This window comes from Podarcis erhardii (assembly GCF_964252035.2).
Source record: "Podarcis erhardii genome assembly, chromosome: 9".
In the NCBI taxonomy this organism is placed as follows: domain Eukaryota; kingdom Metazoa; phylum Chordata; class Lepidosauria; order Squamata; family Lacertidae; genus Podarcis; species Podarcis erhardii.
Window position 1 is genome coordinate 51,873,693 of NC_138512.1, and position 26,888 is coordinate 51,900,580.

At 38.7% G+C, this 26,888-nt stretch overlaps 1 protein-coding gene across 2 annotated transcripts in view; it reads left to right on the forward strand.

Moving 5' to 3' along the window:
• The window catches only part of NDNF (neuron derived neurotrophic factor), a 35,864-nt gene extending 17,094 nt beyond the window's left edge, over positions 1-18,770 (forward strand). For both annotated transcript variants that reach the window (XM_081876911.1, XM_081876910.1), the window contains exons 2-4: positions 13,197-13,391; positions 15,588-15,712; positions 16,231-18,770. In XM_081876911.1, the coding sequence (XP_081733037.1) occupies positions 13,198-13,391; positions 15,588-15,712; positions 16,231-17,624 (1,713 nt within the window). In that variant the 5' untranslated portion in view covers position 13,197 and the 3' untranslated portion in view covers positions 17,625-18,770. The remainder of the gene's footprint in view (positions 1-13,196; positions 13,392-15,587; positions 15,713-16,230) is intronic.
• The last annotated feature ends 8,118 nt before the right edge of the window (positions 18,771-26,888 follow it).

The window sequence follows — 26,888 nt, forward strand, 5'->3', positions numbered from 1 at the left end:
AGTGAAGTAGCCACGTCAGTGGACTATACAGTGATTAAAACAAAAAGGGATTGTGAAGAGCTCCAGAAGGATCTCTCCAAACTGAGTGAATGGGAAATAAAATGACAAATATGATTCTATGTTAATGTAAAGTCATGTGCACTGGGGCAAAAGGGGGCCTAATTTCACACATATACAAAACAAGAAAACTCCTCTATAAGAAAAACTTACAACTCAGCTAGAGATCTACCACATCTAACCCATCCTAGCAAGCCCAGGGTTAGGATTTCACCCCTAATCTGCATGTGATAATGGCAGCTATGATGTACTGTCCCTTTCAAATATTTACCAGAGGAACCGTACTGTATAAAAAATTATTTAAAAAAATAGGTGAAGACTTGCATCGTATCAGACAGCAGGCAAGAAATGAACAGAAGGGTACATACCTTGAAAGAACTGCAGTTGAAACACTGCACGCAGAAGCCGCCTACTTAGCCTATACAGAAATTGTGTTGTAATTGAAAGACCCTCATGAGGGAAGATGTGAAAGGGTGAAGAAATTTAAGGAAATCTGAGATGCTTGGTTAGAGCTAATATAATAAATAAAAGCAGCACACTTGATTGAGTAAGCCAGCATACAGACTAAATACAGCCAGCACACTTCTTAATCTTGCACTGTAACAATATTTTCCCCAGTCCTGTTTGAATGTGTCTTTTAGGAATTCCTCTGACATTGATTTGGTGAGGTTGGATTTGGGATAGGAGAAACTCAGATCTGATACGTGCATATTTGTTTGGTGAGGTCTAGAGAATTGTTTGCTTCCGGACCTTTGACCCTGGAATATGAAATGTAGTTGCTAATTGATTCTGTAATTCAGAGCATATTTCCTTGGAAGCAAGTTCCATTGAAATAAATGTGACTAACTTTAAATAATTACAGGCAACCCCCCCCCCCTTTACATAGAGGTTGCAAACATCCCAAAAACTATGGAAACTCTTGAAAAACCCTTTAAAAAGCCAGCAGCATTTACTAAACTCCACCATTATCATTCCCTCCAAACCTTGTTGCTCAAAATCCAACTCTCCACAAGCCTCAATGATCAGTGCAAGGGCTCATGGGATTGCTAGGCACTGTTTTGGCACCTTTTGCCCGTCCTGGGCTCTTCTAGGGCTGTTTTTGCAATTTTTAAATTTACATCTGGGTTCAGTGCAATGTGCATATGCGTGGTCACACACATAGGAAATGCACGTAAATGGGGGTTGGGGGCTTGTTGCCTGTCCATTGAAACAACTACCCCAAACAGACCTATAAAGGCATCGTCAGTAATGACTTTTAACCACCAGGTTAAAACTTTCATTTTTAGCAAGGCTTTGGATACTGGTGGCGCTGTGGTCTAAACCACTGAGCCTAGGACTTGCCAATCGGAAGGTTGGTTGTTTGAATCACCGCAACGGGGTGAGCTCCCGTTGCTTAGTCCCTGCTTCTGTCAACCTAGCAGTTTGAAAGCATGTCAAAATGCAAGTAGATAAAGAGGTACCGCTCCGGCGGGAAGGTAAACACCATTTCCATGTGCTGCTCTGGTTTCGCCAGAAGCAGCTTAGTCATGCTGGCCACATGACCCAGAAGCTGTCTGTGGACAAATGCTGGCTCCCTCAGCCCATAAAGCGAGATGAGTGCCGCAATCCCAGAGTCGTTTGCGATTGGACTTAACTGTCAGGGGTCCTTTACCTTTACCTTGGGCTGACAAATGCTGTTTTATGGTTTAATACTATTGAATGTTTTTGCTGTTTTATTTGTAGGCTTTATGTACTGTAGCTGCTTATGTTTTCTTGGTGTTTTATACGTGTCCATTTAAATACAATTTAATCACTTCTAGTTCTATTTGTTCTGAAATTTTAGTTAAATTACTGTGTAGAAAGAAATGTAGCTTTTTTCTATTCCATACAACAGATTTTTTTGTAATTAATTACAATAGCGTAAAATACATTCAAAACATAGGGAGTGGTCATTGGTATCTTATAACAGGCTACATTATGGTATTTGATCATTTTATTAGGTACTCAGCAGGGAAGTTCTTTCTCGGTCTCCAGCTGTGTGCAGATAGGGGAATTGATGCATGATTTTACATTACTCCTAAGGAGGGGGAATATTTTGTAATAAAATCCTATAAGAACTTTCAGAGAAAATTAATGAATAGTAGCTGGCAGGAATTTAGTATTCTGTTCACATATCTTTTCTGCAAAATCTACTTTTAATTTTTCATATTTATGAAACTTTTTCACATGTGCTTTCCTTTCTGGAGGACAAAAATGGAAGCTGTAAGATTTGTCTGTCTGTAACCTAAAGAGAACTCAAGGGAAAATGAGATTTTAAGTCAGTTATGTTGAAACTCCTTTTATTAGTAGGAACCATGAAGGAAAAAATTTGTAATCTTTCTGCTTCTTCATTTCTGGGAGATTAAATAAAATGTTTGAGAAACTATATAGAAAACAGAGGAACTCTTTTAAAATGTGCTAGAATTTAGCAGCAAAACATCCATAGTTGAGTTCCTGATCATATGCTAGCAGGCAATCACCGAGATATTATTTAGTTGTTGTTTTTCCCTCTGCCTATTTCAGCCATATTTTTTTTAAATAAAATGTGCCCCAGATCCATCCTTGCATTCTGATGCAATACCTACACACAAGTAGGCAGCTAAAAAAATCAACCACTGTTACTTTTTCAGTGCCTTTGTAGCTGCTTATCCAAGGGCTCATTTCCATCTTACTTCAGCCTTTGATTAACCCCTTTAATTGGGTAAACAAACTCAGTTTGTTTACAGAATTGATTGTGTAAACAGATCAGTTGAAGTAAGATAAGAGGCTGGTGGTAATCAAAGTAACTGAAAAGACCAAAAAGTATAGCTTTAGCCACAATGTGTTTCTTGTTCATATTTAAATTGTAAATTCTTTTAAGTGCTTCTAACATGAAAATAATGCTGAATCTGTGTCATTTAAGATAGGATCAAACCTAGATGGTGGCAGCTCTGCATGTTTAAACTACACGGTCATGTAGAAGACAGGAGATGGAAAGGGTGAGGGGTACTGGATCCTTTCCCCAACTCACATATCACTTCCCCAGAGTACCTCATGTCATTCACTTTTCCTTCAACAGAGGCCCAATCCTGGAAGTTACTCTGATGGGACAAGACTTGTGAAGAGTGGCTTCAGCGAAATGAGTGGTTGGCGAGAGAGGGTTTAGAAATCATTACCCATATCCCCGCTCTGCTCTTGAAACTGGATCATCCAGAGGCACACACACCACTTATTAAATGAATGAGACAAATCTAAGTTTAAATAAAAAGACTGGCCGTTAAATCTACTTTGAGATAAAATGCACCTGTGCCACCTGGCTAGTGAGGTAAATTGGGTGCTCTAATATAGTGCTAAAACTGAAAACGCAACACACATTGCCATCAAAAGAAAAGGGGGAAAGCCTTTCAGAACCTAACTATTCCTTTTCAAGATGATCAGATGGTGTTTTCTTTGACCTTTGGCTTGTTCAGTATAACTAAACTGAGTGTTCCCAGAAGTGGTCTTAACAAAACTTCTTAGTAGCTATAGCACAGGTCCCCATGGTATTACTTATGGATGGATTAGAAAAATAAATCCAATTGTTAAGGTATTTTATTTTACAATATTTCTTTGAAATGCTGATGTGATTTCCGTTGTTGCAATAATATGTTCAACAAAAGGAGAAAACATGTTCTGAAATAAACTGTAAAATAAGTCCTGTTTAACCCATACTGTATTTGAACATATTAAGATTCTAAAATTGTCAAAGGGTCCATTGTTACTCCTTAAATTTCAGTTATTTTATTGCACAGTGTAGCACATAAATATAACCCATCCACATTTATAATATGTCAATCCAGGAATTTATTTATTTTGGGGGGGGGAGGGGAATTGCATTATATTCAATGCTAGCCCGACTCAGAGCAGACCCACCAAAACAAATGAGCATGACTAAGCTATATTAATTTCAATGGGTCTACTCTGAAGGAACTTAGTTGGATACATCCCTGAGCTCTGCACTGATACCGTACTCTTCATTGCACCCTACCTTGAGCTGGTCTGAATCCTTGCTCCAAGTGCCCTTGCCAAACAACATGAGATGAGTAACATACCCTCCAACATGCCACAGAGGAAAATTGGGACATGTGTCTTTTGGGGGCTGCAGTCTCATGGAAGCCACTTGAGAGCATGACCCACAAAACTGGTGTCTTTGGAGGCTGTGCCTGGGATGCATTCAGAAGCCAGCATGGCTTCTTTAATTCCAGGATGCCCCACTCAAAGCGGGACAGTTGAGGGGTATGGGGCAACCACTGGAGACAGGGCCCCAGTTATGGAGCATCCTTCTAAAGGAGGTTCACCTGACACCATCTTTCTGGCCTTTTCAGTCCCAAGTGAAGATTTCCTTGTTTATCCAGGCCTTTTAAATAACTTGTGTTATTTAAGAGGATATGGTCCTCTTAGTTTAAAAAATGCGTTTCAGTTGTGTTTTTAATGTCAAATGATTTCAATCATTTTCTGTCGTATTTTAATTTTTATACAGTGGTACCTCAGGTTACATACGCTTCAGGTTACATAAGCTTCAGGTTACACACTCCGCTAACCCAGAAATAGTGCTTCAGGCTAAGAACTTTGCTTCAGGATAAGAACAGAAATTGGGCTCCGGCGGCGCGGCGGCAGCAGCAGGCCCCATTAGCTAAAGTGGTGCTTCAGGTTAAGAACAATTTCAGGTAAGAACGGACCTCCCGAACGAATTAAGTACGTAACCCGAGGCACCACTGTATTTGTTTTGTGGGCCACTTATATTGTGGGTTGGCTATATACATTTAGTTAATAAATACATGAATAAATTTGAAACAAGTTGGATTTCAGTGAAAAGAATTAATGAGCAATGTAGAGTTTATCACCGCAGTAGTGCTGGCCTTCAGAACCAATGTTCTGATTTATTTAGTTCAAAAGTTTATACCTTGCCTCTCCAATATGTTAGCTTCATTCAAGGCAGCTTACAATTAAAAACAAAGCAATCCCATAAAAATAACACAACATAAAATCAGAAACAGGCTTGAATAATTAATTTTCTGGTTTTACTTTTGATTCAACATAAGAGGCTGGCTGTCAACATTTAGTTTCAAATTTAAAATCATGTGTACTTTTGGCTCCAGCTTTGTTATTGCCCCTGACCCCACTGAGGAACAAGGTTGGGAATAAACAACCAAATAAAGTGTAGGGTAAATGGAGGTTAAGTTGTGCAAAGCACAGTGTATGTACTATAGGCAGACTAACCTGTGGCACTCCAGATGTTGGAACACCATGGCCAGTCATCAGGGATGTTCTGATTGGAAGTTCAGCAACATCTGGAGGCCACAGGTTCACCAACTAGCTGTAGAACATTTTTATTGCTTACATGGCACTGAAGTCAACTGAAGTCTTGAATTTTAAAAATCCTTTTTTTCCTTTGGCACATGGATGAATTTAACTCTCTTTAAAATTGAGCTAGTTGTTTGCTGTTAGTGTGTGTGTGTGTGTGTGTGTGTGTGTGTGTAATGCAGCACTTATGCTCACGACATGTTTCCAGTGCAGACCTGGAAATGCTTTGGAACACCAAGTTAAGTAATTAGAGTTGGCATGCCAAACACCTCTGTAGGATACAAGTGGCAGATGGAAGGGCAGACATTATATACTTTTTTTTGGTTAATAAAAAAAATACAACCACCACATATAAGGATGTTTCACATCTGGGTGAGGAGTCAGAAGTCCCTGGTGTGTCCTGGGCAAAGTGAAAGTTATACTGTATTGTTTGATGTAATAATAATTTATACACATGGTCAAACTTTTTTCAAAAGTCAATTTCTTTCTTTCTTCCCTGTGTTCTAATATATACACAAAATTAAATCAAATTTATGAAGAAATCCTATGCATATGTAATAAGAAGTAAGTCCCACTGACGTTAATGGGGCTTAATCTCAGATTAGCCTTAATCACCTTACTTTGCCCATCAACAGTGAGTACCTGAACAGCAGACTAAGCAGACACACAAGTGACACTTGTTCTCTATGGTGAGATGAACTGTATTTCTTTTAAATTATAGTAGTGATGTCTAAGTTTGCATCTGTACAGATAAAGTCATTAAGTTTAAGACTGTCAAGCCAGAGGTTGCTTAATGGAATAAAACCTAGTCCCTAAAGACATCGGCCATAATATATACTATGAAGAATGGGAGAAACTCTGGAAAAAAAACCTTAAATTTACAGCTTGCATAACGTTAAAAGAGAACCTCATGAAGATGTTTTACCGTTGGTATATAACACCTGCAAAATTAGCAAAAATATATAAAACTTGCAATAAATGCTGGAAATGCAAGGAAAAAGAGGGATCCTTCTTCCACATGTGGTGGGACTGCAGAAAGGTCAAAGGCTTTTGGGAAAGTGTATATAATGAAATGAAAAGTATATTAAGATATAACTTTGGGAAAAAGCCGGAGGCTTTTCTGTTAGGCCTAGCAGGAAGTGATATAAAGAACAATGACAGTAAATTCTTTCAATATGCAACAACGGCCGCAAGGGTCCTATTGGCTCAAAATTGGAAACAACAGAACATACCGACGCTTGAGGAATGGAGAGCAAAACTACTAGAATACGCGGAGATGGACAGATTGACGGGGAAAATTAGATATTTAAGAGATCAAAGGTTCATTGAGGACTGGGGGAAATTTGTGGAATATCTGGAAAATATAAGTGAAGGTCAGATAACGCTAGTTGGGTTTAAAAAAGCTCTGTGAAAAGGTTGGAATATTGTCTAAAGAGAAAAAGAAGGAAAGAGAAAATAATGTCAATATAAGCTAGGATTTGTGTGAATTTGTTAAATTAGGGTATGGATGATTTCAGGGGAAGCTGAAGGAAGTCTTATAGAAAGAAATCTGAGACAACAAGGTGTAAACTGTTTTATTTTCTTGTTTGTTATGATTTAAAAAACAATAAAAATTATGCGTGAAAAAAAAAAAAACCTAGTCCCTAAAGTCTAGTCTGAACAATTATTTGCCACCTTCACATGATCCCCTTTGATTTCTTCAAGACTACAGTCAAAAGTTAAATAGTATCCTGCAGATTTATTATCAAATGGGGGACTGAGTAACTCAAATAAAAGTCAATGCTTTTGATTTTAAAAATAAGATTTGAGGGATACAAAATTGCACACACCCCTCCACCCAGTTATAGAAATACAACATACAAATGCCTGTGGCAGGCCATTCTTTGAAATTAACCTCACTAAATTACAATCATGCACTTTCAACTCTCTGTAATTAAACATTTAGTTTTATTTATTCCAGATGTATTTGCTTCAAGTAAATCCAGACCTTTTGCTGCTGTTGTAGTAGATCTTTTACAGGTTTCAGGGACCTAAAAATTGACAGAAAATAAAAGTGAATTGTTTCCTTGGGTTTGGATTGCAACATATCCACTGGTGACTGCTTCTTATGGAATTTTGGAAGGTGGTGTGTATCGTGATTCTTTCAGGAACAAAATGGCTGATGCAACTGTTATCTTTAAAAAGTAGTGGATTTGTGTTTTGTGAAAATATAGTGCAAGCAGTTGTTGCTTTAGTGCTTCCACCTACTAATATATAACTGGGAATGCTTTGTGGACAATGTTTGAAGTATAAAGTACTAAAACTGTGTTTTCAGTAAATAGATGCTATAAAAGAAAACACTGGATATTTTCAGCTGCACATTTTAAAAATATGTACTAGTGATCATCACTCATCAGTTTACTACCAAATGACCCTACTTGCTTTACACACATCTCAAAAACATTAGGCTTCAGAGTTGTCTTTTCTGGTACTCAGTTATGAAACCTGGCTTCATTAATAGATGGCTTAAAGATGCTGTAATCATCACCAGCTATAAGGTCTTTAAGGCTTTGTTGGTTTTAAACTGTGTTATTCTGGTATTAATATTAGGCTTTTATCTCCTGCCTTGGTATGATGATTCTTGTACTGCTGTTATTTGATTTCATGTATTTTAATATTGTACAGAAGCTGCCTTGTGAGCATGTTTACCCTAAAATGCAGCTTGGACATACAGTGGTACCTCGGGTTAAGAACTAGATTCGTTCTGGAGGTCTGTTCTTAACCTGAAACTGTTCTCAACCTGAAGCACCACTTTAGCTAATGGGGCCTCCTGCTGTCGCTGCACCGCCGCTGCGCCGCTGCTGCACGAGATTTCTGTTCTCATCCTGAAGCAAAATTCTTAACCCGAGGTAATATTTCTGGGTTAGTGGAGTCTGTAACCTGAAGCATATGTAACCCGAGGTACCACTGTATTGTAAATACAATAATTCAAGAAACCCAAGATTGCTGGTATGGCATCATTGTCTTTTCTGCTATAGTCAAACATGCTTGCTCCTAATTTTGGATTGCTGATGGTGATTTATAAGCAAGAGTTGCTATTGCAAGCCTAGAAGTAGCAGTCCCTGTGGGTTCATATTCACTTTGTGTGGTATAAGAAAGTTATAAGTAGGAAGTTAGCCGCTATTTTCTGTGAATGGTTGCTGTGTGTTTATGTTTTCTATGTAGCTATGCTTAGTAGCATGCAAAACATAAATGCAATACATTACTCTGTACTTATGAAAGAGCTACATCTGGTAGGGGTGTGCTTCTGTGTGTATTCTGTCTAGATTGTCAAGTAAAACTTTTGTGGCTTTCTTCTGCTTTCTTTACATTTTTCTTTTGGTCCTTTGGTGTAAATGAGGCAGATTGCAATGAGAATTTTTCAAAGGTGGCCATGGGATTTCTTTCTTTCAGACATTAGTAGGAAATTTGCAGCCTGACCTAGCCAGTATCAAGAGAATGTGCTTTGTTTTCTACTCAGTTTTTTCTTACAGTTCTATTTGTCCAAAACCTATAGACCAGAACCACAGAGTGTGACCAAACATTCAAATTCATGCTCAGATTTATACTGTACTATTATACAGACAATGACCAGAAAGCAATAGTTTGTGGGGGCGGGGTGAGAAAGAGAGAGAAAAGGCCATTAGAGGGCACTTTTGTAATCCTAAAAAAATAAGATAGATGTTTGTTCTTTCACTTTGGACTGTTTGTTTTGGCTCTCACTTAGTCAGGATCAACAATGTGCAAGTCTTTCAAGTCAGTGGTGACGTTCCAACAAATTCTTTACTCCCCCTGCAGATTTAAAATTTCTAATGATGAAACAAGCTGAACATCTAGAAAAGAGTGAAATGTTATTTAGCGATTATGATTTGTATGCAGAACATCCCAGGTTTAGTCCCTGGTATCTCCAGGTAGGGCCAGAAGAGGCCCTGGTCCTTAAATCATGGCCAGCTGCTGGTAGTAGGTGCAGAGGATTCTGACATAGATGGACCAGTGGTCTGAGTCAGTATAAGCAGCTTTCTTTGTTCCTAGCATAGACCACACTGAAATCAGGTAGGCAACTGGCAGCTGGGGCAGATGAGGATATCTGTGAGGATATCATCATTATATGTACAAGAATGAGAACGAGGCACTGTCGTCAGTTTGTGACTGGTGCTCTTGAATCGGGATATTGTTACCTGTCAACAGATATGGTTGCCAGACCCACGGCAAAATAAATTCACTTTAAAGCTGCCAGGATTACAAAATCACAGAATCATAGAATTGTAGCCTTGGAAGGGTCCTCAGGGGTAATCTAATCCAATCCCCTGTGATGCAGAAATCTCAGTTGGATCATACTTGGCAGATGGCTACCCAACCTCTGCTTTAAAACCTCCACCACTGCTCATGGAAGTCTGGTCAACTGTCAAAGAGCTCTTATTTTCATAAGGTTCTTCCCAGTGCCTAAGTCTCACTACTGAGCATAGTCAAGGAGACCTCACATCTTTACTGGAGACCAATGCAAGGTGCCAGCCAAGGTAAGGGCTTGTATCCAGCAAAATAACAAATACAAATCTTGGCACACATAGAAGGAAAAGCGAAAACAAAGCTTCAGTAAGCTGCCTCATTGGGTCCTTTACCTTTTACTTTTACCTTTGCTTTCTTGGTACAAGAGGGGAATTTTATTCCCTGTAATGGTTTTGTTATTCTAGCATCCCCATTCTGGAGGACTCAAAGGCTGTGTATGTCTCCCAGTCTGTACTTTAACAATAAAATATGGTTCGGTGTTACATGAATGAGCCTTTGTGTCATTACCTCTCTTCTCTCCCTCTGATGCTGCTGAATTACAGGGTCCAAGAGCACCAGGCCCCTTACTTTTTTGCAGAATCCACTGAATATTTTTTTTGAAGAAGGCTGTTGAGGGCCCCATAATGTGACTAAAAGAAAGGGATGTGATAGCTGGGAGCTGTGGATTTTGTTCACAATCCTCTACTGTTTCTCCCACTTGGTCTCATATTTTATATATGGTTTTAAGTGTATGTGGTTGTATTGCTTTTAAATCTTGTGAACTGCAGTGCAGTGAGTGTGGAAGAAGAATGGTATAAATGTTTTAATTAAATACATTTGCATAAAATAATTTGATTACTGAGCCCTAACCACCATCACAACCGCAGCTGCTTTAAACCTTCACAGACACGCATGGGAGTTTCGATCAAGGATCTCCAACATCATGCTTGTTTTCAGCTTAGGCAGAAACAACAAAAAGCAGACTCTACGGTAATATTTTCCTAGTTGTCTTCCAACTTTCAGGGCTAAGCATTAGCTTTCAAAAGAAAGAAGAGCTGAGATTAATTGGAATTAAAACAAAAGGCCAAACCTGTCCCACCAATTTTTTTTGCAATGATGGACCAAGTGCCAATTCTCACACCAGGAGCTAAGTTTCAGAGCTTGGTTTTCCTGCAAACCAGGAACTTTCTTTTAAAAAGTTAGGTGGAATGCACATGCCAGCAAGTTATTAAGGGCTGTAAAAATAAATAAAAGAAATTCAGCATGAAAGAATTGTGTAACAACAGTGGACTGGACTTTAGAATCAAATAATGAATATTTTTGTATTGGAGTGAGCAATTTTGAATTAGGGATCAGCAAAAAAAGGGGGGTAATGCTTTAAAGTGGAAACTCTTAAAATGTGTTCTATCTGATGGCTACTCACTAATACACAGGTTTACATGTGTAATGTTAGTGAGAGAAAGTGAAGAACCTAATAAACACTCTATGGTGTATGCTTACTTACTCAACAAAATCCCAAGTGACTTCTTGTGTGTTATGCCTAAATAAGCAGACAAGACTGGACTTAATATAAGACTTATGCTATTATTGTCTGAAGGAATAACCTGATAATTAGCTATAGTAAATTAAAACAAGATCCTACCTACTTAATTTATAGTTGTTAATTTGATCCAAACGCCTGCCTATAAAGTGGGTGATCTGGTTAAAAAACAAAATTGAGAAACAAAGCTTAATATGGAGAACCCTATACAGTAACCTTTATTTTTAAAACAAAATTGCACTGGAATCCAGGACTCAGAATATCCATTATTAAGATCTTATAGTGGTTCATTGAAAGGACACTATCATCATAAGCATTCAGAACACCAGAGAATTTGCTATAATTCTGATTAATTCATAGACAAATTCTGACTGAAAAATTAATGAACAAAGTATCTTGTTTTAATCATAATTTATCCTAAATGATACTTAAAACATATTTCAATGAATTTTGTAAATCAAATTATCAAATATTTTGACTTGTGATCTCTATGCTCAAATTTCCTTTAGTTCTTTATTTTCAACTGTGTTGCTGTTACTGTATCAGGATTTCATTTGTTTTATTATTGCATATACTGTACAGTATATCCCACTTTTCCTCCAAGGAGCTGAAAGTGGCATACATTTTCTCCCCCTCTGCATCACAACAACCCTGTGTGGTAGGTTAAGCTGAGAGATAGCCACTGGCCCAAGGTCACCTAGTGGACTTCATGGCTGGGTGGAGATTTGAACTCTGGCCTTCCAGGTCCTACTCCAACATTTGAACCACTACACCACACTGGATCTACATGTAAGTAACACCACCCAGAAGCCACTGTCCTGTGTACCCATCAGCCTATTTTCAGTTAATAGTGGGACATAGAACACAACCTTCTCCAAGTATCTTGATATGTAGACATTCACTGATATGTAAACAAGCAATCCTTCAGACACCTTGAACCTATTTTGGGCTTATAAACAGTACGCTGATTATCTATGAACAGATGTCTGAGGCAGCAATCCTTCCTACATCAGAGAAAGTCCAATTGAATAAGGGGATTCTACTGGAATTCTGTAACATGAGACATGGCGGGGTTGGTCCTCCATTATTAGCACCAATGGCAAATCAACTCCCTAATGTCCACCACATACAACCCTGATCTTGGGAAAGAAGATACTTCTGATACTCTAAGAAAGAGATGAGTGTTTATATAGCTGAAAGAAAGCAAAAATAGATTACATTACACTGCTGCTCCTAGTCCTGCGGTGATCATTGTTCTATACAGAATAATTCAGTGACTGAGGAAAGAAAAATACACACTTCGTGAAATACGATCAAAGGAAAAAGACTTTGTAATGAGGACACACTGTAGAGTACCAGAACGTTGTAAACCACTCCTTCTTTTATAGTAACAAAGCAAATGAAGTACAAATTAAGCTACATGTTCTCTCTCTCTCTCTCTCTCTCTCTCTCTCTCTCTCTCTCTCTCTCCCTCCCTCCCTCCCTCCCTCCCTCCCTCTCGCCTTCCTATAGAGTTTAATTACAAGACTCAATAGACAACAGACTAGCCGTCTTCTGATCTTCTGTAATATTGTTACAGAAATGAGTAACAAATGAGTTTGTCTTTCCATTCTGCTGAACAGCTCCACTTGAAAACTGGCTAGCAGGAGAAAGTAACTGAAACTTGTCAGTGGGAACGGGTGGCGCTGGCAAAGCAGTCCCCTCTATAGCCCTTTTCCTTAAGAACCTAAACCTTAGATGTCTCAGCTGGAAAAACCACTAGCAGGAAATTTTAAAATGCTTTATTCATTCAATCATACGACGACAACAACATGAGTTTCAAGTAAAGACTATTGACTTGATGGATCACTTAGACAAATACCAAACATAATTGAATTATGGCATAAGAGATAACACCTTTCCCCCCTTTTTTTACAGCAACAACTATATTTACTAGTCCTGTCATTTACAATGCATCCCTTTTATTTTGCTTTAGGATGCTCTTGCTGCACTGTTCCATGTCCTACCTTCTCCTGCTGCTACCATTTAGCTCCTGGACACAGAAGCTGCCAACCAGAGATGAAGAGCTTTTTCAGATGCAGATCCAGGACAAAACATTTTTCCACGATACATCAGTTCTCCCAGATGGAGCTGAAATCAGCAGCTATCTCTTCAGAGAAACACCCAAAAGGTATTTGGGTTAATGAAATTTTCAGAGAGAGACAGAAGTTACAGGTGGAGCTGATATATGGATTTGTAATTAAATTTAATTTGGGTTCATGTATGGAGAATAGAAAAATTAGTTCTCTATTTAGAAATGAAATTGTGGTTAAATTTCAAAAGAATAAGGTGGAGAAAGACATATGTTTTAAAACAGAGTCACAATATGAGCAATATCTCGTTTTAATATTATTGTAAAGGACATTGGTGCTATTAAGGTGCTATTAAGTACAAATATTTCAATGACTAGCAAAAGATGTAATCATATTCCCATTAGTAAGTGTTGAGTTTTGAAGGAAAATATCTTTTTAAACAAATGTTTCTTTCCAATATTCTAATATCCCTGTTGAAATGACCTTTTCCTTTCCAGGCCTTCTTATTTATTTATTTAAATATTTATAAACCACTATATCATAATGAGAAGAATATTGACGTGGTTTATAGCAATACTACATAAAACATGCAATAAAACATAGAAAGTTAAAAGCAGGCATCAATTAACCATTGTGGTTAATTGTATTCTCAATTGCCTGTGTGCAGGCTTGGCGGAATAGAAGTTTTCAGCAGGTGCTTAAAAGTTGAAACAGAGGGCACCTGCTGAATCTTTATTGACAGATTATTCCACAGGACTGGGCTGATGACACGAAATGTCAAATGAGCCTCACCAGCTTGGGGAATGACCAGTGATGCTCCTGCAGATGATCTCAGTGATCATGTTGGGATCTATGGGTTCAGGGAACCCCTGAAGTGCCTGGACCTAAGTTGTTCAGGACTTTGTAAATTGATATAACAACTTTGAACCTGGCTTGGTAGTAAAATATATTATTGATGAATATACCACTAGGTTCTGCTAATCTGAAATGTTGTCTTCAGAAGAACGCAAAATACTGATAAATGCTTACTATGATATATGAAAATATCAAGTTGCTCAGTCAGAGGTGTATATAGCTAGAGAATTCCTACTAAGGAAATGGATGTATGGCCAGATGTGTATTTCTTTATTCACATTTATTCAATTTAAAAAATGCGCTTTATCCAAATAACCCAGTGTACAACATTAAAAAGATTATTTACATCACATTTTTTTTAAAAAACCACAATAAAACAATTACACAAAAAATCCTTATAACATTCACCCCACTTTTAAAAGGTCATTGTTTAATGGCAAAAGGCCTGGGTAAACAGGAATGTTTTTTCCTGGTGCCTAAAGACATGTAATGATAGTACTGGGCATTCAACAGATGGGGATCCACCCTAGAAACAGCCTTTTCTTGAGAATTAGGCCCAAAGGAGGACCTTGAGTGACAAGCGCAGGGTTTAGGTTGGTTCGGTTGGGGAGAGGTGGTCATTAAGGTACTGAGGTCCTGGGCCAGCTAAGGCTTTATAGGTCAGCACCAGCTTTGAATTGGGTCTGGAAACTAATTGGAAACCAGTGCAGTTGGGCCAGGATCAATGTTATATACTCAACTTGGCTTGCCCCAGTGAGCAACCTGGCTGTCAAATTTTGCAGCAGCAGAAGGTTCTAAACCATCTTCAGAGGCAGTCCCACGCGTATAGGATTGCAGTAATCTAACCTAGAAGTTACCAGAACATAGGCCACAGAAGTTAGGCTATCTATGTCCAGATAGGGCTATAGTTGGGCCACCAGCCGAAGCTGACAGAAGGCGCTTGGCACCACCAAGGCCACCTGGGCCTCCAGCAACAGAAATGGGTCCAGGAGCACCCCCAAGCTACGTACCTGCTCCTTTAGAGGGAACATAATCCCCTCAAGAACCAGCAGTCTCCCATTCATCCAGTCTAGGGAACCACCCACTAACAGTGGCTGAGTCTTACATGGATGGAGTTTCAGTTTATTGACTCTCATCCAGGCCATTATCGAGGCCAGACACCAGTCCAGCACATCCACTGCCATAACTGCAGATGTAGAGGAGAAATAGAACCATGTGTCATCAGTATACTGCTGACAATACAATCCAAAACCTCACCAACCCCACTTAGATATGTCACATAAACTTTAAATAAAAGCTCTAAGGAAACTATGAAATGCCAGGGTTTGCTAATTGATTGTCTTTATGAAAGGATGTGAAATATACATCCATTTATTTTGATTGGAAGGTACTGAAAGTACACTGTGAAAAATTTAATGGATTTGTTAATCTTTCCCTAGGTTTTTTTTTGTAGTTGAAGAAGATAACACACCCTTAGCAGTTACAGTAACACCTTGTGATGCTCCGTTGGAATGGAAGCTGAGTTTGCAGGAGCTTCCAGAAGAGTCTAGTGGAGATGGCTCAGGTAAATTTCAGATAAAATTCTAGTTTTTATGACAGATATGTATCAGTGTGACTGTCTTAAAGGAATCCTGACCAGTTGTGTGCTAGAATTAGTTTGATAAATTAGACTCTGCTACATAGAATGGTTGCTTATATGAACAGGGCTTGTAATAGCAAAATAATGCATTAAGATTATCACATTGCCTCTCTAATTCTCTTTCTCACATACGTTATGTGATGGTTAAATATGAATCCAGCATAGAACTAAGCTTCAATAAAGGAAAGTTTAGTCTTAAATGCCCTTAAATCTTCTTACTAAAGCAGCAGAATATAGTAATTTATTCTTCTATATATGAATGCAATATAGCAATAAAATTGCAGTGTTACTTATTCAAAAGTTGAATGGATTGCAAACCATAAACCATATTGTTTCGTGATTAAGTTTCAACCAAGCAATCATTTATTTTAGTACTTAAACATATATATTTGTTTCCTCTGAGACCACCTTTCTTAAAAAAATCCCTTTTTTGTGTCTTCTAGGTGAACCTGAGCCACTTGAACAGCAGAAACAACAGATTCTCAATGAAGAAGGTACAGAGCTGTTCTCCTACAGAGGAAATGATGTTGAGTATTTTGTGTCCTCCAGTTCACCTTCTGGGTTGTACCAGCTGGAACTGCTGTCAACAGAGAAAGACACACACTTTAAAGTGTACGCCACAACAACTCCAGAATCAGATCAACCATATCCTGAACTACCTTATGACCCAAGAGTTGATGTCACTTCTCTTGGCCGCACAACTGTCACTTTGGCATGGAAACCAAGCCCTACAGCTTCGTTACTGAAACAACCTATGCAATATTGTGTGGTCATTAATAAAGAGCACAATTTCAAAAGCCTCTGTGCTGTTGAAGCTAAGCAGAGTGCTGATGACGCCTTTATGAGAGCTCCCAAACCTGGTCTGGACTTCAGCCCCTTTGACTTTGCCCATTTTGGGTTTTCATCCAACAGTAATTCTGGGAAAGAGCGTAGCTTCTTAAAGTCATCATCAAAGTTTGGGCGACAGGTCTATTCAAAGCCTAGAGTTGACCTTGAAAAGATATGCATTGGGAACAAGAACATCTTTACTGTGTCTGACCTGAAACCTGATACACAGTACTACTTTGACATATTTGCTGTGAATGTCAACACCAATATGAGTACTGCCTATGTTGGCACTTTCGAAAGAACCAAAGAAGAGGCTAAACAGAAAACAGTTGATCTCAAAGATGGGAAAGTTACAGACGTGTTTGTCAAGAGAAAAGGCTCTAAATTTTTGCGGTTTGCTCCTGTTTCATCACACCAAAAGGTTACATTTTTTGTCCATTCATGCCTCGATGCCGTACAGATCCAAGTCAGAAGAGATGGTAAACTTCTGTTGTCTCAAAATGTTGAAGGTGTCCGTCAGTTCCAACTTAGAGGAAAGCCAAAAGCTAAATACCTCATTCGACTGAAAGGAAATAAAAGAGGTGCTTCCATGCTGAAGATTTTGGCTACTACAAGGCCTAATAAACAGTCATTTCCATCTCTTCCTGAGGACACACGAATTAAAGCCTTTGATAAACTTCGCACGTGTTCTTCAGTTACAGTTGCATGGCTAGGTACACAGGAAAGGAACAAATTTTGCATATACAGAAAGGAAGTGGATGACAACTATAATGAGGAACAAAAGAAAAGAGAACAAAATCAGTGCCTGGGGCCAGACTTGAGGAAGAAATCAGAAAAAGTCCTCTGTAAATATTTCCACAGCCAAAACTTACAAAAAGCAGTTACCACAGAGACAATTAAAGGTCTACAGCCTGGCAAATCCTACCTTCTGGATGTTTATGTCATAGGACATGGAGGGCACTCTGTCAAGTATCAAAGTAAAATTGTGAAAACAAGGAAATTCTGTTAGTGGCACTTCTCATGTTGAAATGAGCAGAACATTAAGCATATGGACTGACTACTTACACAGCAGAGGAGTTGTGAACTGTATTGGTACTATATAGAGAAGATATTAACATCTATATTTATGTTTACAAGAGCAGATGAAGGGACTGAGGCTGGTGCTCTTTGCTGGTATCGGACAGTTGCATTATCATGCGTCTGGTGGTCCAAGTTCAGTGCTCAGTAGATAATGAAAGTAGCAGGAAATATTGATGGAACTGCCTTTTTCGCTTCCATATTGCATGAAGTGCTTCTAAATTATTTTATTACTTCAAAGGCTAAGAAAAGTCATTCAGTTACCTTATTCTTATGCACAGACACAGAAACAAAACTCCCACACAACCTCTATCTCTTAGTAGGCTATAGGGTCATGTAAATTATTTTATAAAGTCTTGTTTGAAATGTCTATGTTTCCATGATTGTAAACTATTAAAATATCTTCCCCCTCTTAAAACACAGATCTAAACTAAGTATTAACTGGACTACGCAGAAGTCAGTTTTATTGCTAATGTAAATTCCTATCTCGTAAATTTTAAATGTTTAAATACTGTATGTATTTCATGTACAAAATTGTCAGACATTATATTCCTGTACATAAAATTTAAATATTAGATTATATGTTCCTTCTCATCCATTCCAATGCATTTTGAGCATCATTAATTAATAAATTTGTAAAACTTTTATATCTGAAAATCTATTTCAGCTACTAGCATCCTGAAAATGGAAGCTTTTACAAATGGAGGCTTTTACAAATAATAGGATCAATCATTTTGTATAAGTATTAGGAGTAAAATAATCTAGTAATGCTTAAAGTGTTTGGGGTTGGTAGATTCCTTTCTTCTTTAACTTATAACAATAACACAACAATTACTTGCCCTTATACACTGGGCAAAGTCCAGAGTATATAATCAACTCAATTTTGATTGAACACAATTCAATTTATGTCTTTTTATTTTCAATTTTGGATTGTACCTAGTAGCTTATACTCTGAAGGTCAATTTGTTGATGCAATACACAAGTGAAGGTTAGGCAAAACTGCATTTTATAACTGTTTTATTTTTTGCATTTCCACAGAAATCAGTTTGATTAAAATTAACATGTTTGTGGAACATAACCCTTTTTGTTTTCATTTATTTTTCTAAAAAATAGTTCCAACATCTGCTTTTTGAAACATTTTAGAATAAATGGCTTAGAATTAAGTCTCATTGGGACTTACTCCCAGGTAAGTGAGTATAGGATTGCAGACTGAAACCTAGGAGCATTTACATGGCAGAAAAATTGTCTGGATTCAATAAGTTGCATTTCTGAGTATTTTGTGTGTGTTTTGTAAATTAGACAACTTTACCTTAATTCAAACTTTTGTGATTCAAATACCTTAAATGTAATAGAGTTTTGAGCTATTATGTGTTATATATTTCTTAGTAATGAAATATTTAAGTTAAAATTAGATACAAATTTGGGGGCTGTAATCCTTCAAGTGTTTACTTGTGAATTAGATTTCAGTCATACCAATTACAATTTCATAATTAACTTGAGCTTGATGTGCCAAGCTTTTAAATCCCATTTATTTCAGTGAGACAATTAAGCTCACCTTATATATTATTTTCCATTGGTTTAAATGCACTTCACTGTGGCTGAAATACGCCATTTTTTATCGACATTTAACAAGAATTATGATTTGGATCCAGGAGCGTTTAGTGTGAGGATTTTATTAAGTATTGTGGGGTTCAAAAAGTAGTTCTGCAAAGAAGAGCAGGTACAAATTCATAAAGTCAAGAAAAATATCAAAGCAACTTGAACACATCCCCATATACCGAATTGCAAAAAGCAAAATCTTTGTAAACCATTCTGAGTGCCCCTCCCCCCACCCACCCACAATCAAGCAGTGTATAAATTATATGATATAAATAAATTTAGAAATCTTGACTAAGGTGAGCAGCTACCATTTTTCTAATAGTAAATGTCCTTTCTAAACTTAAGTAAAGGTGCAATTCTTGAACCGTCCTGAGATCTGCGGATGAAGGCTGTTATACAAATTAAATAAATCAATAAATAAATACTTTATAGTCACTGGGAACCATAAACCTTGTCTAGCTAGGTTGTGTCAAGCCATTACAAGTGGTCTTCAGTCATCTGAAACTGTACATCTCAAAAGTGTAGTAGGCATGAAGTTTTTTCCTTGCTGGCCTCCTTCTTATAACTTAGATTCCAGCTGCAGTTATGAATTGCTGGGAAGGAAGGATATATTGGTTTTTAGAATCGCCCCTTGCTGCCAAAGTAGCAAGCACTTCACTTTATCACGTTGATATCATATCTGACTGCTGTGGTTATCATGTGTGACATCTGGTGTAAATACTAGAATCATGTAAATGGAATTCCAGTCCCTTGAAGTCGGTGGCAAATTTCCCATTAACTTTAATAGCGCCAAAGTCTTACCCATGGATTTCATCACTGGGAATGAGCTCAGTATCTGAACATGCTCCAGTTCGTCTTTGGGAATGAGTTCAGTGTTCGAACATACACATTGCAGCCAGGATGTGACATACTGTTTCTATAAAGCTTATAATGGTCAATAGGACACTTTTCAAATAAAAGGGAAATGACTGTGACGTTTAAACAGATTTTATTAAGCAAACTTGCTGTTGAGGGTTTCAAGGCACTACAATTTTGTTGGGAGGATGGTTTCACATGGCGTACAACATGAGTTGCATGCAAAGTCTGCTGTGGGGTTCGGACTGGTGTGGTTAAAATGAATCAGTTTCTACAATCCACAGCACATAAGGCAGGAACAGGTCAGTTTCACATTTGGTTACCTTTGACTTGACAAACACACATAATCAAATGATGGAATTCCCTACTGCAAGATGCAATGATAGCCACAAACTTAGATGAATCAGACCAATTCAGAAGTCACAGTGGTTTCCATTGACAAATACAGGTCTACACCGTTAGTTCCTGTCTGTTAGTTGCTTGAGCCTGTTCCTCAGGAACAGTATGGTTCAGCCAATGTCTCTCCACCACTCCACCTTGTTCACTGCTTAGTACCGATGTCTTGGTGGTGTTATGACTAATGGAGGGGCCTACACGCACCTATTCATATGCACATTCCAGCTTCCATGGCATGAGTGAAAAGCATTGCCCTCCCCAGCTAATATCAGTTGCTGCAAATGAAATGAAACCAGTAGCAATTACTGCAAATGAAAAGAATAGAGACGATGAGCAGCTTCAGTTGTGAGGTCTTGGCAATGTTGGTACAGTGCAAAGAACCTGGCAGAACCAACACAGTGGTCCTCACTGACCTTGCCACCTCCCTGTAAGAAGCAGTGACATGACCACCTTAAGTTCAAGTGAGTGCCAGAACACCCAACCTTGCATCTGCTATTGCCAAAACACTGAGGGCACCGGGTTGAGGAAAGCTTATCTTACATTTTCAAGTTTTATGTGCATAAGAGAAAACGGCCCATGAATTAGAAAAGCATAAGGATGGTTATGAAAGCAGTTTTGATCATATATAGATTAATAATGGCATCATTACTTCATTTGTTGTAGTTCAAAAATCATTATCCTAGATCAATAGATTGTTTTCCCCATAGCAAATATTTGGACTGAATCCAGCACATGTGATGGGAGATCCTCCAAGTTTTCTCTGAGTTTCCTTTTATATAACTTGGCGGAACTTCTAATATTTATAGCTGACCATAGCGCAATAGTGCAAATGTCTGCTTTTTCTTCATATCTGTAGTTATTTAGTGATGAGATAGTGTGGAGGTTGGAGAAATGACCAAGAATCATTAACACTTGGCTCTGATGAAACTAGCAGTGGTGCAGTGTAGCACTTTTTTGGCAATAAAAAGGGTCTTTCAAGGCAGTTCCCTTTTGTGTGCATATTTAGGTTGCTATCATGTGTGTGTGTGTGTGTGTGTGTGTGTGTGTGTGTCTAATTAAACTCAATAGGACATATGTCTGAGCAGACATGCATGGGGTCGCACTCAATCTCATTTATGTTGCAAGCTTTGTCTGAGGTTGCCTCCAGACTCACTATTTTGTGGGACGGGCTCAAGTGCATACCAGAATTTTAGGTTTGCACAAAGTCAATTGAAGTGTTTGGTTGTCCTAGCACAACAAATCCACTTTAAAAAAACAGCGTGTTGAGTTTTTGCTGTTTAGAAAGTGACAGAGAAATGCATTTAAAAGTGTAGAATAAGCAAATGATTAATGGAAGACTTATAAACATCCCACAACCCAAACAAGATGAATACTAATTGTCTCCCAGCCTCCCAGCAAACAAATCAGAATGAATGCTCAATAAAGACTGGACACAGTCTAACTATTGTGTAAATGCTGAATGAGCAGGTTGCCTGGACAAGTCCTTGAGAGTTCATTTCATTTAATCCTCACAGTACTCTTATTAAGTACGTTAATCTGATAAAGAATTACTGGCCCAAAGTTACATGGTAAACTTCATGGTTGAACAAAAATCTGGACCCACTTCCTTGATCTACACCCTACAATTTAGCCTCAATATCATGGTAGTTTTAATTTGTTAAGGGAGAATAAGGCAATAATCTTAATCCAGTTTCTAGTGTTGAGCAATCACATTTCCAGCACAATATTTCATTTCTGGGGAAATCTGTCAATTAATATTTTATTTGTTAAAATGAAAGGCAATCATTAAAAGGGGGGACTATTAATATGGAAAAATGAAATTCAAGTGTGATTCAGTATCCTATCTGAAGATGTATAGTTCAAATTAACCTGTAAATCAAATATATTGGAATCATTCTTAACATACTAATGCAACTGATCACCCATTAATTTATTTGTCCCCATTTTTTTAGTTGCTGTATTGTAAGTAATATCTCCATGAACATCAATCAATAAGTAATCCTGTCACAATGAGTCATCACAGAAAAAACTGTAAGCAATTCCATAATTAATATATCTTAAGCATCCTTATACAGTGAGCATCACAAACAGCAGGAGTCAATATATCTCATCTGTGTATAATTGATTGCTATTTAATAAGAGTAATCCCAAACAGCACTTCTTTTACATCAAAATATGCTGATAGCAAGATTTGGCAATGAAAGTATGCGTTTTTCCCAAGGTCCTCCCTAAAACAATGCAATTTCTCTACCAAATAATGTTACCAAGAATTCAGATGTTATTGCCAAGCGTGTTGTTGCTGCGTAAATGTGCAGGACATGGTTAAGTGTCAAATCCCAGTAGGTACAGTGGTACCTCGGGTTAAGTACTTAATTCGTTCCGGAGGTCCGTTCTTAACCTGAAACTGTTCTTAGCCTGAAGCACCGCTTTAGCTAATGGGGCCTCCTGCTGCTGCCATGCTACCAGAGCATGATTTCTGTTATCATCCTGAAGCAAAGTTCTTAACCTGAAGCACTATTTCTGGGTTAGCGGAGTCTGTAACCTGAAGTGTATGTAACCTGAGGTACCACTGTATTGGTGTGCCCTTAAGAAAATGCTCTTCAGGTCGCCCTCTCCAAGTATCTCCACCTCCTTCTCCTCACTGTTGCTGCTCTCCATTCACTTGCCCTGCTGTTCGGTGCCCAATATGCAGCTCCACCCAGAAGGCGAGGGAAAGGTGACTAGAGACTGCTGCTTCTCCTCCTGCCACTGCTTACTCACTTGGAGGGGGAAAGTTAGCAAGCGACAGACCCATAAGGAGGTAGAGCAGCATCATCAGGGGATGTTGGCATTGTCAATGGGCCCACTGCTAGGCCTGTGGCAATAGTGGGGGACATTTGTGGGGCTTGCAGGGGAGTCACAAAAGATCTGTGAGTCACAATTTGCTCATATTTCATCTAGGAATTCAATTCCAATAAATAGTTTTATATAAGAACATTGAAAGCTTTCGAAATTGTGTATGAGTATATTTTACTCATCATATTCAGATGCACGGCTTATAACAACAGCAGCAGATCTCTGTGAAAGTTACATTGCATTTTCTAAGAATGCGCTGAATTCTTAAATATTATTTCTAGCCATCATTTGCTTTCTGGGTGACCAAAACAACCACTGAACACCATTTGTCTTCTCAATTTCCTCCTTCTTCCAAGTTTTACAGTGGAAGCATTCTTGGAGGTCACAGTTAAAATGCATACAGAAATTCCCGGGGCTTGCAAAGAAAATATTTGATAAGCCTCAGGGTGCTGCTGTTTACAGAAGGTTCATCTACCACTATGGAAAGTTAAGAAGGACAAGAGTACCTCTGAGGGATTAACTTCTTTTATAACTTCTTCAATTTCACAATGTTTGCTATTGCTTCAAATATTGTTTCTAGGCTTTGGTTAATATTGAAATAGGGCTGGGGAATGTGAAATCTCTTTGCGGTTAGCATGCCATTTGAGCAATTTGACTGGAATTCCAATACCTTTGTTTAAAATGAATATGATTCCTGAGTATAAAATGAAATCCCAAGTCCCAAGCAGGTATGGATGAATTTGTCAGTTCCTGTTTCTTTCAGTTTTCTAACTTTTCCAATCTTATTTGGTTGGGTATATAAAAGGTGAAACAATATTTGAGTACCTTTAACTTCATCTTGCAGCTCAACAGCAGCCAGTGCAAGTGATGGCAATTCTGCCCCATTGAGCAGTCAAGCCACTACATTTTACACTTGCTGAATCTCCTGGACCTTTCAAGGCATAAGAACAGCAGCAGCAAAAGAGTAGAGGTCAATGTCAGGGATGGTTTCCCCAGGATAACTGGTCATCTAAGCAAGCTATTGAGCTTGGGGTTATTTTAGATCATTTGAATGCATGCATGCAGAACAAAAGTTTGTCAGCATTTGAACATAGGAAAAAATAGATAGAAAGTGCTTAGATTTTTTTTTTTTAAGTTTGTTTCTATAACATTTCATTCTGTTTACTTGTTCTCTCTAGCTATTGTTTCATTCTGTGCTTTAGTATGCAAACAATACCATCAACCAATTTTGGCTATGTATTTTAATTCTAGTGATTCTTACTATTTTCCCTCCTATTCCTACAATTCCTCCCCCCCCCCCAAGTATTCTAATGTTTATTATTGTTCTTGCGAAAAGCCTTTCATTACTCTTCTTTGGCTACAACACAGATTTTACAGGACATTTAATAGCTTGGGACAAAAGCAAATGTCTGCTTCGGTTAACAAGTGGGACAACTTGGAAACTATTCAGCTTCCTCCACAAAGCAGTCTTTAAAGTGGTTTATAAACATCCAGTGTCAGTCCAGCTTGTGTTGCAAATTCATGCTTTGCATGAAATAATAAAATATTTTGGTCCCAGATTGTCATTCCACATTTCAAGTATGCATCATCTATCCACGGTTATGTGTATGGCTGCATTTAGCCCAGAGTTGCGCAAGCAACTTGTATTGACGTCTTTTTGACGTCCAGGATTTGAGAAAAAAATCATTGCTTTTTATAAAACTCCAATAATGTCAAACAAATTCTGAAGACTTGACTTTAATGCATCTGGTGCAAAGGACTGATAGTCATACAAAGAACTCGAATGAGAGAAATAGATGGATTTAAGAAACTGTGTAAGTCCATGAAGCACTTTTTCAATCTGCTTAAGGATTCACCAATGGAAAAAGACAGAGGGGGAAAGAGATAGCCAAACATTGTGGGACTTTATAAATAACCATAAGCCACTTACATGCTGCAAGAAAGGAAGTGGAATTCTAGCGTGTATTAGAGCTACAGCATGTGTTACTCAGCTATGGGACTACCACTAAATATAGTGGCTCATTGATATAAAGTAATGAACAATTCCCCCCAATATCCCTTATGGCCATAATCGCCACTCATGAAGGACAGGGCTTCCCTTTGACTGGACAGAGCAGGCTTTTCCTTGAGGCAAAGTGAGGTGACACTGCCAAGATGGACTGGCAAATGCTGGGGAGGGGCAACAGCTGCCACCCCCTGACTGCTCTTCCTAAGGTCCCCTGACCATTTCCCTCTGTTGGAAGGTGCAGCTATGTAAGCCACATGGCATTACTGGCCTAATAATAATAATAATAATTATACCCCCATCTGGCTGGGTTTTCCCAGCCACTCTGGGTGGCTTACAGCATATCTAAAAACATAATAGAAACATCAAGCGTAAAATCCTCCTGATACAGAGCTGCCTTCAGATGTCTTCTAAAAGTTGTATAATTCTTTATCTCCTTGACATCTGAAGGGAGAGTATTCCACAAGGAGGGCGCCACTACCGAAAATACCCTCTGCCTGGTTCCCTGTAACTTTGCTTCTCACAGTGAGAAAACCAGCAGAAGACCCTCAGAGAAGGACCTCAGCGTCCTGGCTGAGCAATGGGGGTAGAGACGCTCCTTCAGCTATACTGGGCCAAGGCCACAAACCAACTTGCTGCCTTAGGTATGATAGAAGATGTTATTGCATCCATTGATGGAGGAACCCTCTCTGGCACTCAGGGCAGGATGCCGAGGGGCGGGGTGAACCACCCGGTGACGCACGCGCGGCATCCCGTATGGAGTGCGCATGTGCGGCAGCCCATACAGTCGCTGTGCGAGAGGCAGCCTGTACAGATGCTGTGCGAGCAGTGCCCATACTGACTGCACAGCTGAGGGGAGGCAGGGGCCATCTTGTCACCCACCCACCCCCAGAGTGGCACCCGGGGCGACCCGCCCCCTCCGCCCCCCCACTTCATACGCCCCTGATTGCATCAACAGTGTTGAATAAAATTCAACTGCTAGTTGTGTGAGTCAACTTCTATTCATGGAATAGGAATGGCCATCCTCCTTTGCCTCAGGCCGCAAAATGTCTTGGACCGGCCCTGGGAACAGAGCACAGCAACCTCCTCAGGCATCTGATTGTATCACAAGAATAGAGCAAATTGCTAACTATTTGATTTATGATTAGTGTATTCTTATCTGCAGGGGAAGGGAAAGAGGTGCTTGGAAGTTTTTCTGCCCTCAGTGCCAAAATAACTTGACAGGCTTTGGTAACTGGGCACCTTGAGATGAGGAAAGGGAGGAACAATGTTCTGCTACTCCTGAGGCAGCAAAATTATTTTGGGTTAGCCCTGGTGATGGGAGGGATACATTCCTATTTCTTCTGCTATTGCTCTTCGTTCACATGAGTGCTCTTTTCCTTTCCATGACAAAAAATAATAAATAGATATGGGAAAGATTTATACCTATGGCTATTTGGGAATTAAGACGCTGTTATTATAAGCCACACCTCTTTCTCCTTTGGGTCATATATTATGTGTTGTAGG